This window comes from Myotis brandtii, unplaced genomic scaffold (assembly GCF_000412655.1).
Source record: "Myotis brandtii unplaced genomic scaffold, ASM41265v1 scaffold546, whole genome shotgun sequence".
Lineage (NCBI taxonomy): Eukaryota > Metazoa > Chordata > Mammalia > Chiroptera > Vespertilionidae > Myotis > Myotis brandtii.
Genome location: NW_005370016.1, coordinates 4,681,344 through 4,703,123, shown reverse-complemented (window position 1 = coordinate 4,703,123; position 21,780 = coordinate 4,681,344). Strand labels below are relative to the sequence as shown.

Here is a 21,780-nt window from a genome sequence, read left to right as displayed (position 1 = left end):
AGTGACAGGGGGCAGCGCCCCAACCCCCTGATCGGCCCTGCTCTGTGCATGACAGGGGGTGGCGCCGCAACCTCCCCATCGACCCTGCCTTGAGTGTGACAGGGGGCGGTGGCCCAACCCCCCAATCGGCCCTGCTCTGAGCCTGACCAGGGGCTGCACTTAGGGATTGGGCCTGCCCTCTGCCACCCGGGAGCAGGCCTAAGCCAGCAGGTTGTTATCTCCCGAAGGGTCCTAGACTGCGAGAGGGAACAGACCGGGCTGGGGGACCCCCCTCCCCCCGCCCCCGAGTGCACAAATTTTTGTGCACCGGGCCTCTAGTATACATATATAATATTTATAAAAGTAAACAATAAAATAATTAGAAAATTTTACAGATAAATACTAAAAACTGAACCTAGAGATACTTTTTTAACTTACCCAGAAAATTGGTATCTCAAATCCTGGAATTTAGTCCCTATTTTATAATGAATCTTTTCAAACTTTATATACATGTGAATTTGTTGTTTTATCTAGAAACATACTAACAATTGCTTTTCACATTCACTTTTGTATTAAAGGTATTAGTATATTCATAAAAATAGTTCTCACTTTGTACTGTATTATGTTTTGATTCTGCAAAAAATAATTTGATTGAGTGGGAAATATAAACATTTTTTTAGAAAATTATAATTTTGTTTCTGAAGGTTGAAACAATAAATGAAAGAAGAAAAATGTAAATGTCAGTATTTTTATATATAAAGTATATATTCTATTAGTCCTCGCTAAAATGTTTAACAGTATGAACATTTTATGTCTTGAGAATTATTCATAAAAACAGATGAGTAAAATCACATAGACATCTTGAATGGTCCTGACCTTAAGTTAAAAATTCCATATGTGAAAGGAGGTTGGGGTGCAGAAGGAGGATCTGTGTAGTTTCTGAGAGCCTTTAATCATAATAAGAAACAGCATGCGGAAGTTGTTTTACATTTACCAGAAGTAGACAACTGAGAGTATTTTGTTAATTCTAATGTATATGTGACTTATGGACAAGGTGGGGCAAAAGTAGGTTTATAGTTGTGAGTATGCAAAACACAGAGTTTATTCATGCACTATTACTTATTGTATTATTTTCCATATGAACAACTATAAACCTACTTTTCCCTACTCTATATGTTGTGTTGCCTCTGATCATTCATTGAATGAGAAAGGATTTGGAATTGTAATCAATAAAGCAGAGAACACATGGATGAACACCACAATGATGATGATTACTTTTGTGAACCAGAGTAAAATGAATTAAAATACCTAGGAATGTGTGTGAAATAATAGAAACAAATTGGGATAGAAATCTTTCTCAAGTGAAAAATTCCTTTCAAACAATATTGCCTTTTAAAATATATATTTTTTAATATATGTGATTTTAAAAACAAAAAATCTCACTTTCAGCCTTCTGTAATGGCCACTCACTATTTTTAAGGGAAAAGTAGGTGGATCATAAAAAAAGACAGAATTTGGAAGAATTTTATTTCTTAAGCTTCAGGATATCCCAGACTATGAAATCAATTGGCTAATTTTATGTAATAATATTTAATTTTTATATATTTTTTTTAATTTCTATTTTTCTAATAGCATGTTTATATACAGAATTTATACATATACCCATACTAGACTTATGTTGTTCTAAAATAAGATATGGCTGGTATATTTGTTAGTAATTATATTTTACTGGTAGCAATGGGGCCTAGAAAATCTTCACTAAAATACAAGGTCTAATTTTCTCATATAGAGTTTAGAAGTAAGCAGTTTACATTTGCTGTGGCAGCTTCCTGAAATAACCAGGGACCCAGGCTCCTCCTGGCTCTTACCCCACCCCAGTATGTGGCTCTCTTTCTAATATCACAAGTCAGTCAGCACCCAAATGGCAGGTTTCCTGAACAGCATCTTTTTATAAGCCTCACACCCCTGCTTACATCATGTTGGTCAAAACTTTGCCCTATGGATACACTTTGATTTGTTAGAAGCTGGGAAATGTATTCTTTTAGCAGGGTACAGTGTCCATCTCATTAGGAAAGGATCCTTCTCATTAGGAAAAAAAAAAGAATGGATTTTGGAATAAACAATTGGACACAAATTATTTTCAGTGGCATACAACCCAGACATGATAACTGGATCAACTTCTCTGCTGCTTTTATGAATCAGCAATTGCCCATTCCCTTTATAGTAATAGTTTTTATTTATTTTTATTTTCATTTTGATTCCCATTGCCATTGTTTATTTTTATTTTATTGTTTAAGGTATTACAAATAGTAGTGCATATGTCTCTTTTTTTTTCTTTTTCTTTTTTTCCCCACTGACCTCCCCCGGCCTCCTCTACCCTCTGGCATTGCTGAAGTTAAAACACAGAGCATGTCTTTGCCCATAAGGTTTAGTCCTAAGTTTAACAAAGGAAAAGGAGTTAGAACTTGTCAAAATTATGAGGTGCAAATCCCACATTTAAAATGTCACATTTATGAATGTTCTAGAGATATATGTGATGCTCTGTGCCATCTGTATCACTCTGGCATTCTGACTGTTTTATATGAAGTAATTAATTATATGAAAAAAAATCTTAGCACATATTAAACTTAAATTGAGTGCTCGCCGGTGGCTCAATAGGTTGGAGCATGGTCTCATACACCTAAAGGTTGTGGATTCGATTCCTAGTTGGACACATGCCCAGGTTGTGGGTTTAGTCCCCAGTTTGGTGCTTGTGGAAGGCAACTGATCAATGTTTCTCTCTCACAGTGATCTCTCTCTCTCTCTCTCTCTTCCCCTCCCTTCCTCTCTCTAAAATCAATAAAACATATATTATTAAAAAATTTAAAAATTAAAAACTTAAATTGATACCTGGTAAATATTTCAGTAACACAGAATGTTTAATCTGCTATCAATATACACTTAAAGGTGTATTTATGCATTTAGGGAAGTTAAATGAAATTTTAAATTCAGGAAACCACCATTGGTCAAAATAAAGAATGCCATCTGTTATCTACACTAGGAGGTCTCCAAAGTGAGGTGATGGGTCCCTGCTATTGATATTTGTTTTAGCCTTTTTAATTTCTCATTTTTTCAGTATATAATGATCATTATCTATCTATACATATAATACATAAACAAGTTAAATATACACTAGGAATACATGATAAAACTTTCATAAAATCAAGCTATTTAAATTAATTTTCAGGTAAACCTTTTAATATTGACCCAGGACATTGGTTCTCAAAGTGTATCCTTGGACCAGCACTGTTAGCATGCACTCCGTAATTGTAGAGGTAACTATAGAGGTGGCATGCTACAGTTGATTCTGATGTACTCTAAAATTTGAGAAACTTCGGTGTAGGAAAAAATAAGATACACATCAATCATCATCAATCACAAATAATATCATAGAAATGAATCTCTAATTCTCCATCTACGTTCTGCCTCTATCCAATTGATGCCATTTCTTTTAGGACACTGTAATTAACCCAGAATCTATCACCTCCCATCTCTGCCCTGCCAGATCTCTTTCTTGATGACCTTAATATACCAACTGTCTTTGCACCCCCTGTCTAAGTCACAGAGTAAACTCTCTAATTCTTATACTGCTATATAATTTTCCACTAAGAGAATCCCAACATCTTGGCATGGTGTATGAAGCTATTCATAATCCACTCTATAATTCTAACTCTCTTTTTTAACTTCAAAAATTCCATCACCTACTTCTTCTCCACCTGCCTTCAGATGACCTCAACATACAATGCTGTCTTTTTATAGTCTGTGCTTTGTGAGTGTTGTCCCCAGCCCCATATATTGGGTGCATTCCTATTTATTTCTAACGCTTTGTAACCCTTGATATTAAATTTGATGACTTACTTTATGTGATATTATTGTACCTACTGTCTATCTTAATTGATGACTGTCATTGCATAGTGGCTGATGCTCCATGGATGGGTCTCTTTCACCAAATGGTAAGCAGTGTAGAGCAGTGGTCGTGTATATAATACACAGAGTCAGACTGCCTGGTGTCCATTCCCACCTCTGCCACTTACTGAGAGTATGATCTTGTTTGAGTTATTTAAATTCTTTAGGCCTTACTTTCTTCTGTAAAACTAGAATAATACCTCACAGGATTGCCGTGAGAATTAAATGAGTTGATCTGTACAAAGCACTATGAATAGAACATAGCACATTGTAGAAATATTAGCTATTGGTATTGTTTGCATCTCTACTGCCTGCGATAGTGACCAAAACATAATAGAAATTCAAGCAGTTATTAATCAACAGGATAAATGAATTCCAATGTATTAAAGATTTTTACAAACCCCCTTTATGCTGCATAAACTATTTAGAACTCAATAGATTCTAGAAACTAATACTACTCTAATATACTTTTCTTTCTTAAAAAAAAAAAAGTCCTCTTCCTAAGTCCTCCCAAAAATGTTTACCACTCCTGAAATTTACTTTGAATTAGATCACTTATTTCAAAAAATAAAACATATCTATTTTAAAAGGGATGATCAGTAAGGCAAATTTTACCACAAATATTTTTGTTATAAAACTTCTTATTGATTTTTAGGTTTTCAAAATTGTTGAAGAACTAACTTGTTATCCTAATTTGTAATTATCAAATTATTTTTAAAGCCACATAATAGCACCACATATTTCTGTAAAAAGTATCAAATAAAAAGAAAAAAAGTGTCTGATTTTTTTAGCAGTTCAGAAAATAGAGTAAACAATTTGGAAACATTTTAAATCTTAAAGAGGATTTATTGGCTAAAATATAACAGTGCTGTTTTAGGACTAGTTACATTAAAATGAGGTACTAATTTTTAAAAGGCCTCAAAACATTCATTGGTTCTTGAAAAACTGAAAGTAGATGAGATTTGTTTTGGTTATAAGCTAATATTTAAAAATAGTATTTCAATGCAAGTAAGTTCAGATTTATATTTAAATCTAAGATAAAATCAATGTTTAGTTGTAAGAGAATAAGTTAAGAATCTTTAGTCATCAAGTGACAGCTCAGTCCCTGGATCATAAATCAAGCTGTGATGAGGGGATACACATATGAAAGTGGAGAGCAGATAATAATCCTATATAACCAGATTTTCCTCTCGGGCTTATAAAAGATCAGCATTTTTCAACACCTAAAAAAAGTAGCTCTATGTTGACTGATGTACACCAAGACTTGGTTATTACTTAGAGTGCTGTAAGGCTTGACACTCAGACATAATATTCCTGAAGTCCTACAAAGTAAGTCTGTTAAAAATTAAATCACATAATCATGAGTCCTTCTTTGGTACTATCCACAGACCAAGACCAAGGATTAATGAAAAGACCACTGAACCCAGGCCCGGAAAGCAATGACATAACCTTGGGCAAGTCACTAAGATTCCAACCCCATGCCAGCTTCAGCTGCTTTTCTACATAATTAAGGAATTGCTGTAGATGGCTTCTAAAGTCTCTGCTGACTCTAAAATTGATTACTCACTCACATATATTCTACTGTTGCAGATAAGATAAAATTGTGCTGCTCTTAATGAAAAATAAAACAGCTCTATCAATAAAAATTTTCATAAAATTCTAGTTATTTTTTGGTTTATGACTACATTTTAATTTACAATCTTTTCAATGCTCATTAGAAACCACAAACTTAAGTCAAAATTATATCATTACTAGAGGCCTGGTGCACAAAATTTGTGCACTGGGGTGGGGGGTGTCCCTCAGCCCAGCCAGCACCCTCTCCAATCTGGGACCCCTTGGGGGATGTCCAACGGTGGTTTAGGCCCGATTCCACAGGGCAGTCGGCATCCCTCTCACAATCAGGGACTGCTGGCACCCAACCGCTCGCTTTCCTGCCTGATTGCCCCAACCACTTCTGCCTGCCAGCCTGATTACCACTAACCACTCCCCTGCCAGCCCAATTGCCCCCAACTGCCCTCCCCTGTAGGCCTAGTTGCCCCAAACTGCCCGCCCTTGCAGGCCTAGTCACCCCCAACTGCTCTCCCCTGCAGGCCTGGTTGTCCCTAACTGCCCTCCCCTGCTGGCCTGGTTGCCCTCCACTGCTCTCCCTTGCTGGCCTGGTCCCCCCAAACTGCACTTCCCTGGTGGCCTGATTGCCCACAACTGCCCTCCCCTGCCAGCCATCTTGTGGAGGCCATCTTGTGACCACACGGGGGTGGCCATCTTATGCAAGGGTGTGATGGTCAATTTGCATATTACCTCTTTATTGTATAGGATTTTACTTTAAAAAATTACAACCCAGCACATCCATCCAATGTTAAGGGTACAGGTGACAAATAGTTCTAGGATAGTTTAAAAAATTGATTCATGTCATCCACAAGCTTTAAATTCCATTGAAGACTTTTAAGTAAATCCATAAAGTTAATGACTACCAGCTTTCTTAATACCCATGGCATGGAATAAGTATCCACGTGTAGACTGGGAGTTAAGTTTCTTTGAAACCGTCACATCACATCCCCTTTCTTCCTGCACTGGCTAAATCTACTGGTTGCTGGATTCATGGTAATTGTCATTTAATATCATAAAGCTAGGTTGTCATTTACATTTTTCCTAAAATTTAGCTTATTCTCAATCTCAGGCCCAGAAGAACATTGGCTGGCATTGTCATACAGAAGGCAATTTGACTACTTTACTGTTAGATCATCTTCTGCCCTCCTTTTTGTGTGGTGTGTGTGTGTTTTACTCAGTTTATTAATTTGCATTTCTACTGAACCCTCATCCCCAAATTTCTCACAATGTACTTGGCCAAATTTGGCTTCTCTTTCATTTATGCCTTTACATTGGTGTTACTTTTTGCCAAAATTTACTTTTTAGAATATTCTCTTCTTGGAGTGTTAGCAAAACAGTAAAAATTCAACCTATGCCAAATCACTAAGATATATAAGCAAAGAAATAGAGGGTAGATCCTAGGTTATTATAACCTATCATGGAAACTTTCTCAGTGATTTCCAAAGGATTTTTCTGACTCCTCTCTGTTTTCAATTACATCCTCCAAAATCATCTTAAGATATTGCCTTTGGCTAAGATGTCCAAAACCTTTAGTGAGGCACATAAAATCCATCACAAGCTGATCCTAGTAACTTTCTAGGAACACTTTATAGTCATTTCTCAGACAACCTTATATTCTAGTAACTCCTTGGTGGGGAATGTTTATATTCCTTATTCCAATATCTCTATAATTTAATTCATAGCTTCTCTAGTCTTTTTATTTGAATGTCATCTTTTTATCAAAAGTAATGGATGCAGGTGTATAAATGTCTTCAGTATTGACAAATACTGAGGATACTACATTCAGTTCAGATTGAATTCCAAGGTTACAGGAGAGAAACATGATGATTGTAAAGCAAATTCTAGTTATAAATTGCTAGGAATAGATCCCTTGAGTCTTTTGGTAAAATACCTGATTGCTCTTGCTGTGTGTTTATTATAAAATGCTAAATTTGAAAACAGACCTATAATAATGATGAATCATGCACGTTTCAGTATTAATTATGATATTGGAATAAACTACAGCACTGTATCAAGCAACATCTAAATACCTTTGTAAGGAATGTCTGCCTCATTTCAGTACATAATGATTTTCTAGCGCAGTAATTCCCACACTTGAGCAGCATCAGAATCACATGGAGGGTCTGTGGAGAAGCAGGTTTCTGGGAGAGGTCTTGGTTGGAAACTAAGTATTTTTTTTCATTTTTAGCAACTACTGTTTACAAATTAAAAAGTAATACTTGATATATATGTGCATTCACTCTGATATATGGATATTTATATATAGTGATTGCCAGAGGGAAGGAGGGTGTGGAGATAGAAGAGGCTAAAGAGGGAATAAAAGATGATGGAAAAAACTTGTCTTTGGATAGTAAACACAATACAATATACAGATGATGTATTATAGAATTGTATGCCTGAAACTTATAACTTTATTAGTTAATGCCACCTCATAAATTCAATAAAAAACAGAATGAATAAGAATAACTTTTAAACTTAGACTATTCAGAAAATTAAGTATACTTTCCCCCTTGATGTTTTTTTTTCTTATGTCTCATGGAACAGGGATAAATTATTTTATTAACTCCCAAGACTTCAAATACTACATTGATAAAGTTTTTTATTCATATAATACTTCCTGAATAAAGTGAGTATCATTCTCAGAAAAAATACAAAAACAAAACAAAACTGACAAACTGATGATAATCAACAGACTATTAAGGTCCAATAAATACCCCGTGTGGTTTTTATTGTAAATATAACCTTTAAATGTTTTCAGGGCCATTGGCTATCATTTGGGGCATGGGACTTATTTAAAAAGTGTTTCACTCCATATTTTTACAGGCAATTTTTAATTTCCTTTGTTAAAGATTTTCAAAATAAATTAACCACCAGAGAATAATAAAACTAAGGGTGAAAACCACCAATTTATGAAATTTTTAAAAGGAGAAAATAAATGAGCAAATCTTTGGAGCAAATAATTATTTTGACAAATTCCCATCAAAATTGCACTTAATGGAATGTTAGAATTGAAACTCCTTTCCATTGGAGTAATTATGTTGCAATTATATTTTATATTCAAATGAAAACTTGGAAGCTTGAAAACAGTGTTTATTCTAAATACATTCTTTGAAATGTTAAAGAAAGTAGTCATTTCTTAGCAATATGGAAACAAGTATGTACTATTTTTGCATAGGAGTATGAAAGCCATACTCTTTTTAAAGCTTCATATTTATATTTTGGTTTATTTTACTCTTTGTTTTCCATTCCTTTTTTAACAAAAAGTACACTTATTTGAAGTTACACAGAGTAACAAATTTTGCTTTCAAAAGTTTTGTTTTTAAAATTCTATCAATATGAGAAACCACTGGAAGCACAAGTTTGTCTTTGATTCAAAATTTTTAAAGTTACTTCAAAAACAAATCATAAATGATCACAGTGAATCTATGTACTAGTTAAACATTCAAATAGAAATAAAATTATTTAAATATATCTTAGAATTTATTTAACTTTATAGTTACTGCATGCTAAGTGAAGATCATGTAGCACAAATTTATGAGTAAAGCCGAACTAAACAAAACCCATACAAATATGTTTCGTCTTCTCTGCTCTAAATCCCACAAGCTGTACATCAAAGTAAAAGAAGCAAAGTACAGTACATGTCATATTTTAAAAATTCTAATCCAACCCCCAAAATATAAATAAACACTGTTTGAAGATGTGATGAGGATTCACATAGAAATATACAACAACAGCCATGAAAACTGGTTTCTATTTGTTTTACAGCACTGATGAAAAATTCTGCTAAAACAAATACAATATAAGATTTTAATTTTTCTAAATTAAATGTGATTTCTTTCACTCATGAACATATCTCATTCTTGTAAGGTGCATTTTCTTTCAAGGAAAGGTTAAAGAAAACTGAAAAACTTTGCCATGTTTTTCTAATTTGATCAGACATCCTTCCTTGAAAGGTCAGCACGATGGGTGAAAGTGACATGTATAAATATGTAGCACTGCTCATTCCAGGCAGAAAAAATTCAAATGACAAGAATCACATATCTCATGTCAAAAGTTTGATTTTCCTGTACTGCATATTCAGCATATGAAGCAGAATTTGGACTGTGATTCATAAAGGCTGAATCCCAGGTGGTTATTGTTGACACCCAGTTATCAAAATAGTCTTCCTGCATTTCAGACACCATTTACAAAGTGAAAGCTAGAAATCCAGTAGATAAGACTTTTATGATCCACACTTCACAAGTTGCAACAATTCCAATAGTGAACATAAATTACACTATACTGGAGAATAGTAAAGTAATGATTTGTTCTAGGTAGTATTTTTGTTATTTACATTAATCTCTATGATTCATTCAATTCTAAACGTTTCTATTTTTAAATGGAATTAATTTACCGGATTCTGGCTTTTTACTATTAGGCAGCAATCAATATAATTTTCAATATAGAGCTATCTCTAGCTTGTTTTCTTTACATCTAACTTCCCAATTCACAAGTTGGTAGTATTTTCTAAATACATTGAACTAAATAGCTCTCTTCTAGTATAAAAAAATAATACTATATTTAATATAGTCATATATTTTATATATGTATAAAATGTATACTCATATACATATGTATTACACACATATAGTATATATTAAAATGTCACTTAATTTTATGCAGTTGAAAGAGAGTGAAATTATTTAATTACACCATTTTAAACAACAAATTGGAAATGATAAAATTTTTCTCAACTAATACAAAATCAGTGTTACCTAATTATCAATTCTTGTTTTGGAAAGCTTTTATTATTCATTTATTCAGTTAATTGTAATGTATGAGCAACTAATCCAGGAACTCAAAATGAGAAGAATGAAAAAGAAATTGGCCTTAAAGAGCTTTCAGTTTCCTGACTGAGATAAATATCAATGAAATAATTGTATTAAGCTGTGGAGACACAACAAAGAACAAGCTAGAATCCTTTACAGGTGTTATATACTAGTTCGAGAGTGGCAGGAGCATACATAGGAAAGAGTCAAGTCTCAACGAAGGAGAAATATTAATACCTTGAGGAAATTCTCATTACTAAATTTTAAATGCATGAATTAACTACCCAAAAAACATAGTTTGACTCAATTAAAATGTAAACTTTGGTCTGCACAGATTCAGTGGAACAGCAACCATGTGATATCAAAGGAAATGTCTGGTAACTTAACAGAGAAGAGGTGTTTGCAGGCACCTCAGGTAATACTATCAGTTTTTGTTTTTTCCCTTTTTTAAAATTGTTTTATTGCTTAAAGTATTACAAAGGGTATTACATATGTGTCCTTTTTTTTCCCCTGCCCTTGACAATACCCTGGCCTCCCCTACCCCCCAGTGTCTTATGTCCATTGGTTATGCTTATATGCATGCAATGCATCAAGTGTATACTGAGATTTAAGAAGATATATCAGTGAATTTTGCCAAATATCTTGGATTAGAATGGAAAAACCTCAAAATATTTGTCTAAGAATAAGAAATTACATTTGCATAGCTCTTTCACATGCATTATCAGCTATATATGCTGTGCATATATATTTGTGGGTAGAAATATAGACATATACAAACAAATCTCATTTATTCTCAAGTGCTGTGACATTAGAATTACTGTCATGCCTTTTTAAAAAGTGAGGATAAATGTTAACAGAGGTTAAATGGCCTGCATCAGATCAGACAGCAATAAATGGTGGAGCCAGAATTCACATTCAGATGTCCTGATTTTAAACAATGTGCTTATTCTATTTCACTACTCTAATTATTACCTTTGGCATCATCTATGCTAAAGCACAAAAAAGATAAACTGGGAAAATACAAATATCTTTGTAGAATACAATTATGCATTGCTATAGCCTCCATTTAGAAACTAAGATATTTGACCTGGTTATAAAATACTAGAGGCTCGATGCACAAAATTCATGCAAGAGTAGGCCTTCCTTCCCCCAGCTGCCAGCACAGGCTTTCCTCTGGCACCTGGGACCTGGGCTTCCCTCGCAGCCCCGGCTTCATCTGGAAGGTGGTCTGGAAGGATGTCCGGTCTAATTAGCATATTACACTTTTAATATTATAGATTGTACTAGAGGCCTGATGCACAAAATTTGTGCACGGGGGTGTCCCTTAGCCTGGCCTGCACCCTCTCCAATCCAGGACCCCTCAGGGATGTCCGACTGCCGGTTTAGGCCCCATCCCTGCAGTCAGACATCTTTCTTGCAATCCAAAACCACTGGCTCCTAACCACTCACCTGCCTGCCTGCCTGATCGCCCCTAACTGCCTCTGCCTGCATGCCTGGTCGCCCCTAATGTGCATATGGCTGGGGTCCCTCATCCTGGCCTGTGCCTTCTCGCAGTCCGGGAGCCCTTGGGGGATGTCCAGGGGGGAGTGAGCCTAAGCCAGCAGTCAGACATCTTTAGCTCTGCTACAGAGGTGGGAGAGGCTCCCACCATCTCTGCCGCACTCAACCGTGATGAGGGCTTCTGGCTGAGCGGCACTCCCCCTGTGGGAGTGCACTGACCACCAGGGAGCAGCTCCTGCATTGAGCATCTGCCCCCTGGTGATCACTGTGTGTCATAGCGACTGGTTGTTCCACCATTTGGTCGATTTGCATATTAGCCTTTTATTATATAGGATTCTATCAGGATGCAGAAGGTAGAAAATAATTCCACAATTGCTAATTTTGAGAATTATTTCTAAGAACTGCAAATATACATGAATAATTCCTTTCAGACTTTGCTTTTTCTACACTCCCCTAACCAACTCCTCATTTTCTTCTCCTCATGGGAGTTTCTTTTTTAAAATATATATTTTATTGATTTCAGAGACGAGGGGAGAAGGAGAGATAGAAACATCAATGATGAGAGGGTATCACTGATAGGCTGCCTTCTGCATGCCCCACACTGGTTTGGAGCCTGCAACCCAGGCATGTGCCCGAATTGGAAATCGAACAGTGACCTCCTGGTTCATGGGTTGATGCTCAACCACTGAGCCAGGCTGGCTGGGCCTCAAGAGAGTTTCTTTGAGACAAGGCTCATGATTCCTCTGTTCTATTTAATCAGCATGTTAATACTATCTGAAGATAACACTATGTACCTATACTTGCCTCTGCTCCCTCCTCTGTAATGATACGTAGACTAAGAAAGTTTATTTCATAGATTGACATTATCAATTAATCTATCTATCTACCTACCTACCTATTTAAGTACCTAGTAGTCATCTGTAAGCAAAAGATTTTTCTGGGTTGTAATTCAACAATATATAAGGGCTTTTATATGTGTTATTCAACCTCTAATAATATATAAACTATTAAATTATTTACTGAAATTACTAAATAAAATTAGTCCAGAATTTAAATATTATAACTCGTAGTTTAAGTCCAAAGAAGGTAATTGCTGTGTCTGCTTTACTAAACTGAACAAACTTAGTGGTAGAAAAGGTTCATGTTAAATAAAACACTATTATTGAAAAATAAATTGCTACTTATGACTGCCTGATAATTTCAGTTTACAAATTTGAATATTATTTTCATGACATTCATTTCAAGAAAACCAAAGTTTCATTAAATTTCCTTCCAGATACTTACTTCAAAATTTGTTCCAGGCCTAATAATATTATATCATCCTACCAAGTTTCCTCCTAAGTTTCAAAGCACCACATAAAAATAGAGATATAAATACTCTTCCCAAGAAAATCACGTAGGTTAATTGTAAAATTTTATGCATTGATATGTCTCTGGTGAAATAATAGAATAAAAATTCCAGGGGGGTGGGTGAATATGAAGGAATGAGCCATTTTTGGCCATTTCCATCTCCAGTATATTAATTATTTGTATAAAACTCAGGTGATATTATCATTTCATGAAAGATCTATGGTTAGAATGAATCATTTTTTTAAATATTTATTCCAACAGATTTGGAATTTAAAGCTTCTGATGGGGTTATGGTTGGAACTTGAAGTTGCTGGTAGTCTCCTGGACCTTTATAGTGACTATAGCTTCTAATGGAGCACCGATATTGATCCCCTAAGGCAGCCATGGGCAAACTATGGCCCGCGGGCTGGATCCGGCCCGTTTGAAATGAATAAAACTAAAAAAAAAAAAGACCGTACCTTTTTATGTAATGATGTTTACTTTGAATTTATATTATTTCACACAAACACTCCATCCATGCTTTTGTTCCGGCCCTCCGGTCCAGTTTAAGAACCCATTGTGGCCCTCGAGTCAAAAAGTTTGCCCACCCCTGCCCTAAGGGCTTCTTAAACTGGGCACTGTCATTTTACAGAAGATCATTCTTTGTTGTGGGGGCTGCCCTGTTCAGTGTAAGATGTTTAAGCACCCCTGGCCTTGCCTACCAGAAACCAGTAGTGCCCCACCTCCGCATTTGTGACAACCAGCAATATCTATAGACACTGCAGATCTCCCCACAGGTGAAAATCAAAACCAACTCTTTCTTTACCTCCTCATCACATTCAGAGTCATTACCTTACATTAAAAACAAAACAAAACAAAACAAACACGGGATTTTCCCTGTTATTTGTGATCATATAGATGGACTTTGAGGGCATTATTCTAAGGAAAATAAGCCAGATACAGAAAGACAAATACTGTATGGCATCACTTTTACTGGAATCTAAAAAAAAGTCACACCTATAAAAAGAGAGAGTAGAAAAGTGAGTGCCAGGGCTTAGGGGGTGGGAGGAAATAGGGAGCAGTTAGTAGAAGGGAACAAACTTTCAGCTGAGGTCCTCAGCCACCCCTCTCAGCCTCTCGGTGGCGCCCTGGACCCCTTCTGTCCAAGTCATACCCACCTGGCACACCCTTCCCTCCCACTACCCCAAGAGGCTTCATCCCCCAGCCAAGTTCCCCTTCTTCCAACCCTCTCCCCCTCACCCCTCTCCTTGGTCCCCTACCTTCAAGGCCCAGACACCTTGGCCCAACAAAGGCAACCCCTTGTTTTCCCTGACCCCCCAGAAAATCACAGGCTCAGTGAGGCAGGACGTACCGTGACGGAGGGAGACTCAGAATTGGTTTTGTAGTTCAGCTCCTTGAAGAAGACATTGAGTTTGGCAACTCCGTTTCTTTGGAGAAGGGGAGAGGGTGGGAAGAAATGGCAGAGGATTAACTTCTCGGAACCTCACAAACACCCTCCTCTAATCAACTGTATCAATCCTTCTTTCCAGATTTGATTTTCCTCCCAAGGATTCCTTTCTTGGGGCTGGGACCAGGGTAGGACTGACCTCTTGTTTTTGATGGTGTAATTATTCTGTAGGGATAACATCCGGAAGACCCAGTCCTGGGAGAGAATTGGAATGTCAAGGGGGCCACCCATACTCTCCAGGCTTACAGAGTTGGGGGTGGGGTCAAACACACCCACATACATATACCCAGAGAAGACCACAGGGTCATACACACATCCCCTGTCCTTGCCCTTCCCCACTTTACCTGGGATGTCACTGAGGGCCATCGCGAGTAACCTGCAGAGAGCTTGTAACTGGTCACACTGGGAATGGAGAGAGGCACTCAGTAATAGGGGTGGGGCTCTCCCACTCAAAGGCTTAGCTGAGTACCCGTATTCCACCCAGCCAAGCAGCCCGCTGCCCAATCTGTGTCCAGGCGAAGGGGACACTCACCTGCACGGCTTCAGGCACTTGGTGAAACAGCCCAGGCGATCTGAGGAGAAGGCACCCTGGAGCTTATAGTAGCAGTAGCCTGTGGGTGCAGAGCGGACACCTCAACCTTCTCTGCCCCACACCCAAGAGGCCTCTCAAGATCCCGGGCACCCCCTTCTCAAGAGTATCAGATTACAGTGATGTCTCCTGAGTGGCTGCACCCAAAACAGTTTAAGAAATTAAGCTAATTTGGGGGGGGGGGCGCGGTGCACTACACCTATGTAAAGATGTGTAGGATTTAAACAAAAATTAGAAAGTCAGAAAGAAGGGGAACAATTGTGTAAAGTAATGAGATTAAAGCACAATGAGATATCACGTCATACCCACTAGAATGGCTATAATTGAACAAAAGACCAACGTCACCCCCAATAAATTCAATTTAAAAAGGGACAAGAGCAAGTGTTACTGTAGAGAAACTGGAACCTCCTACATTGCTGCTGAGCGTGTAAAATGGTGCGGCCACTTTGGAAAGCCGTCTGGCAGTTCCTCAGAATTTTAAACATACAGCTATGATCTGACTCAGAAATTCCACTCCTAGGTATATACCCGAGAGACTTCAAAACATATGTTCACACAAAAACTTGTACACAGATGTTCACAGTCACTATAGTAAAAAAAAAAAAAAGTATAAAAAACCCAAATGTCCATTAAGTGATGAATGAATAAACAAATGCGGTCTGTCCCTACAATGGAACATTATTTGGCCATAAATAGGAATGAAGTTCTTGCACATGCTACAAGATGGATGAATCTTGAAAATATCCCAGTCACAAAGGACCATAGGTTATATGATTCTACATATATGAAATGTACAGAATAGGCAAATCTAGAGACAGAAAGCAAACTAGTGCTTGCCAAGGGTGGGGGGGGGGGGGGGGGGGGGGGGGGGGGGGGAGCGGGGGGGGGGGGGGGGGGGGGGGGGGGGGGAGAGGAACAACTGTAATAATCTGAAGAATAAAGATTTAATTAAAAAATTAAATACAGAAGAAACATAAAAAAAAGATGAATAAGAAAAAAGAGAGCAGATTTTCAGTGATTGATAAGGTGTGACATCGTTATTGTAATTCTTCTAGAGTAACAACTGTAATAATCTGAAGAATAAAAATTTAATTAAAAAATTAAATATTCCAGAAACATAAAAAAAAAGATGAATAAGAAAAAAGAGAACAGATTTTCAGTGATTAATAAGGTGTGACATCGTTATTGTAATTTATCTTCTAGAGTTTACATTCATATTTTATTAACTTAAAAATAGATGTACTGTATTTATTAGTGTTCATTAATTAAAACAATACAAACTTCAAAGTTGTTTCCAGCTATTACATGTCTTCTTTTTCAAGGAAAAGTTTGCAGCAAAGACATCAAATTGTTCTATCTTTTTTATAAACAAGAAAACTCAAAACTCATCAATCCTTGTCATATTGAAAATGCCAATTTAACATTAAAATAAGTAACTGAATCTAAAAGCACAAAATTGTACAAGCAAAGACGTTAAGTACCAAAGCTAAATTGGCTGTGCCAGGGTTTCACTCAAAATGTCATCAGTTTCTCAAGAAGAAATGAATACCCATCTAACATTTTCTAAATCCACAGTACTTATTTCCTCATGGACATTGTGGTTAACATAATATAGAGAGAAAATTTAAAGAAAAAATACACTATTTGACTTTCGTGTGTGTGTATGTGTGTGTGTGTGTAGTGTTGGGGTCTTGAGGTATTATAAATATCATGACCTGCTGGGGAAATGTTCATTTCTTGTCCTTGCAAATTTTAATGATAAGCTTGCAGAGCTTGGCCAGCTGTTTTAGGCTATTTATTGCACCAGAAAGAGGGAACACACAGCTGCAAGATCAACCGGGAAGGCAATGAAGAGCCTGAGCTCTGCTCTGTGAGGCAACAGTAAGCCAGAGAAGCTGAAAGCTGTTCCTAGGCAGAGGGAGGTCGGAAATTGGATGAGAGATGGAAAAAGTCAAGAGGTAAATTACTCTGAGGAGTGTTTCTTACACTTAATGTGCTTAGGAATCACCTGGGGACCATGTTAAAGTGCAGATTCGGACTCAGAAAGCCTGGAGTGAGACCTGAGAATTTCATTTCTAAGAACCACCTAGGCCTTGACGTTGAACGCTGATGCTTGCACCACACATTGTGTGACAAGGTCCGAGGACACCGCATCTCCCAACATGTCTCTGGAAGTAGACGTGCCAACTTTGTTTTATCACAAAGTCTATGAGATTAACAAAGTGAAATGAACACATTTCCCCAAATTGTCAATATATAGAAACGTGTTTTATTTTCCTTATACCATCTTAAACACACACACACACACACACAAACACACACACACACAAAAACAGGAGGTAGACCACTTGTGGCTTTGACATACAAGTTAATTTCTTGTTGTTTAAAATAAATACACATATAAGTATCTATTAGTAAAATGTCACTGTGGTTTTGGCTTTTTGTAGACCCTTAAGTAGCAGGTTTCTATGGTATGCTATCTGGTAGAGTAATAAACTCAAATTTCTAAAATTAAACTTAGTTTTGACTTTTGGATGATGCGTTTTTAAATGAGTTTTCCAGCTCAATGCTGAGTTTTGGTTCACTCTTTATGACAACCCAGGATGTGCTTTTATCCTAATCATTAGAATCCTTTTACACCTATGGGAAAACCAAATCCTGGCTTCCTTCATCCTTTCCCTTCTGAAGCAACTAACCATGGCCTGATTATGTGATAGGTTTTGGCACTGTGTCAATGTCAAGGTGTACCAGGAAGAAAAGCAGATACAAAGATGACAGATAGATGAAGTATCCTTGATGCAAAACATCCGTTGGTGAAAAAGTTGATGGTACCATAAAAATTAGTACGTTTAGGTACCAAAGTCTAAAGACTGAACACCAATACCAAGTGGAAGTAAGTGTAACCTCTTACACTTACTTAGAAAAGAGAACCAGCATAGAAGAATATGGAATGCATAAATGTGTTCCTATCAAATATTTCAAAGTAACATTTTGTGTTTTCTACAGGCTATAATTGGAAGAGAATAAAAAGGGCATGCGTGGTCATTTATTACACAGTTTTGTAGGCACAAGAATTTTTCAAATCTATGCCCCTTTTTTTCTGAAAAAATAAAAAAGAAAATTTTATCACACAAAAGGCTCTTTATAAATATTCAGGCCACCAAAATGTCACACACCTTAGTAATCTGTGTCTGGCAGGTAAAGTATTAAAGATATTTAAGAAGTTTAAAATGTAACTGCATCAGGTTTTTTCTAAATAAAATATACCCAGCTTTAAATTGAACTAGACAAGGTGCAAATAATTTAAATAAAGAAATTAAGGCAGCATGGGTTTAATACACCCTATACTACTTGGAGCAGTCACTAAGGTATATTTTATGGCTACAGCTCTGGAGACTACTATCTGTACGTACACATTCTCATTCTTTCTTTCCAAATATTTTTTTGTTTATTTCTGAGAGGAAAGGAGAGGGAGAGAGAGATAGAAACATCAATAATGAGACTGAATCATTGCTCTGCTGCCACCTGCATGCCCCCACTGGGGATCGAACCCACAACTCAGGCATGTGCCCTGATCAGAAATAGAACCGTGACCTCCAGGTTCATAGATTGATGCTCAACCACTGAGAGACACTGTCTGGACTATACATTTTCTACATTAGTTAAAACTTAGACTGCCTTCTCAATTCTCTTATTCCAATCGCATCACAAAACATGGTCACACCTAGATCATCTGCCTGATACTAATAATAATTAATGTTCAATACATTCAAGCAATTGATAAATTCAGAAGGAAAAGAAATACTTTCAAAATTCTCAGTAGTTCCACTGGGCACTAATATTAGTCTCTCTTTGTCCATGTGTTAAAAACATTGATAAATGGGTCATCAGAATTCCAGGAGTTTGCCTAAGAGAGCATGCCAATAGTTCCGTCTGCTCTCTATGCGGGGTAATGGACAGGACCATGTTCCTTCTCAATAGTTTACTGAACTCACCCCATGTGATGGGCTAGAGATCCAGCCCAGCTCCCCTTGAATCGTTTTGGAATCCAGCAGATTGACTAAAAGAAAACACAGATACACAAACACTGTTAAGAGGAATGAATTTATATTTGCCTTTTTCAAGTTAATATTGTCTGCTACTGGTGGCGATATGAAAATAATAACATATTCAAAACACACGACTTCATTTTCTTTATACCTTTAATGTATAAAAATTTTAAGAGAATTACAAAAGAAAAGCAACCACAGGGAAAGTTAAGGGATTGAACACTTCCATGGCTTTTGTAACTCTGTTTACAAGATAAGTTAATATTCAATACATTTATAATGATTTCTTATAGAATAATTACAGATTTAAAGAGGAAACAATTAAACACAAAATTGGAAACAATATTAATGCTAACCTGAAATCAAAATAACTTCAAAGATCACAAAATGTGATAAATTTACATATGGTTTTACTATAAATTAATTTCTTAAATATGCTTCCACCGTAAATTAGTATTTCTCTTTGCATATTTAATATGGCATGTTTATATTGTCCCTGTCAGTCGCAAACATTCTATACTGTATGTTTTTTAAATCCTCAACCAAAGATATGTTTTTATTGGCAGAGAGAGAAAGAAAGATCAAGGTGTTGCCTCCATAACCTTGGTGTGGATGGAATCCATAACCTTGGTGTGTACCCTGATGGGGAATTGAAACTGCAACCATAAATTGTGTATGGGATGGCACTCCAACCAACTGTGCCACCAGAGTTGTAATGTCTATTATTTAATACCATATGTGTAACAAACAAAATGCTTAGCAACTAATATGAGGAGAAACCAAAGCAAAAATATGTTTTATAATATTGCCTGTGTAAAGTTTTACTTATTTAAAGAATATATTTTACCCCAAAAGCTTTAATGATTTTAACTCAGAACTTTGTTACTTATTAAAAAGTCTGATGTTGAGGAACAATAAAGTGTAATATGAATGTGGTTGCATTTTGGATATATTATTAAAAAAGAAAGACAAATGCTTTGTTTTCAATATGGAGAATATTAATCTGTAATTGACTAGAAATTAATATATAAAAAGATAGTTCAGGTTTAATTAATAACAAAGGTCTCACTTTTAAATAATGGAAACTATGGTTTTACAGCTTCCTTCTAAATTAGAAAGAAATCCCACTGTTGACTGATGGAAGATGTAAAGGAAGTTTACATAAAATATATATGTATTATTAACATGAACCAGAACAGGTGAATAAATAACTACAATAGGAGAGAGTCCTTTTCAAGGGTTCCATATATTCACAAATCAAAATTTAATGTTAGTACATGCATGCACATGTCCGTGTGTTGACAAATAGTGTTTCTGCATGTGTGAAAAGCAGCACCTTTTCTTTAATCACCCCAATTAGTTTTTACAAAGAAAACATTTATCTTATAAAATGTTAAGAAAAATAAATAATATATTTGATAAATATCAAAATTCTAAATTTTCAAGTGCTGCTTTTTAAAGGATGATATTTGTTAGCTGGTTAAATAATATACTAGTTGAGTATAAGGAATGCTCATTATTAAGTTAAAAAGAGATAAAATTCTGAAAGTTAGATTCTCTAAGTTTTGGTAGTGAAAAAAACACATAAAATTAATCTATTACACTTGGATTCTTTAATGATTAAAGTTTTTTCTCACTATATATTAATCCCACTGTTAAGTAATTATATTTAGGTAAGAGAAGAATATAGTTTCTGCATGGATCACACAGAGTAATTTACATAATAAAATTATTTCCCAGGATATCAGTTTGAAAATTAATAATATACTTGATTATATTAAAATTATCTCTCAAAATATTTTTTAAAACTGTCTATTAATCAATGTTATAGATATTTCAAATTAATCAATGTAAGAACATTTTTTGTAAATATGAGAATACACCTTCATGAGTCACCAACACATATTCTGACATAGACCTAGTTTATTGTTGGTACTATCAGCTATCAGTGGATTTCTGAGTTTTATGAGGATTAGTAAGTCATATTTGCAATGTCTTTAAGGCTTTAAATGGTTCAATGTCTTCTTGTGTATCTACTTATATAAAAGCCCTGGGGGTAACATCATGGCCAGAACTGTGACCAACCGGAAGGAAGTCGGTCCTGCAGGGGTCATCTTGGAAACACCTGCGCCCTCCCCCAGCTGTTTCCTGGAGGGCGAGGTTTCAGGCAGGAACCCGCCCTCAGAGCGGAGCATGGAAGTGAAATGATTTGTAATGGATCTATTATTGAAGCTACCTTTGGAAATACTACATCTATAGATCAGTTGTTCTCAACCTTGGCTGCACATTAGAATCACCTGGGAATCTTTTTAAAATCCTGATTTCTAGGACTCATCCTCTGGAAATTCTGTTTCTCTGTTACTAATGTTATGCCCCCCCCCCATAACAAAGAAATAATTTCTGGAGGATGAGGGCCAGGAATCAGGATTTTAAAAAGATTCCCAGGTGATTCTAATGTTCAGCCAAGGTTGAGAACCACTGCTATAGATAATATTAAAAATATAT

General features: G+C 36.1%; 1 protein-coding gene and 1 long non-coding RNA gene across 2 annotated transcripts in view; both read right to left on the bottom strand.

Annotated features, from left to right (window-relative positions):
- The window catches only part of LOC102245168 (ephrin type-A receptor 3), a gene marked incomplete at its 3' end in the record, with an annotated part of 233,144 nt that overhangs the window by 190,095 nt on the left and 21,269 nt on the right, over positions 1 to 21,780 (bottom strand). Inside the window, exon 2 of the mRNA XM_005878111.2 lies at positions 19,222 to 19,286. Coding sequence (XP_005878173.1) covers positions 19,222 to 19,286 — 65 coding nt within the window. The remainder of the gene's footprint in view (positions 1 to 19,221; positions 19,287 to 21,780) is intronic.
- On the bottom strand, positions 6,175 to 15,288 carry LOC102241693. The gene is made up of 5 exons (XR_314265.2): positions 15,170 to 15,288; positions 14,982 to 15,039; positions 14,777 to 14,832; positions 14,542 to 14,617; positions 6,175 to 6,186 (listed from the first exon to the last, which is right to left on the bottom strand). It is a non-coding gene; the product is annotated as an uncharacterized LOC102241693 (long non-coding RNA).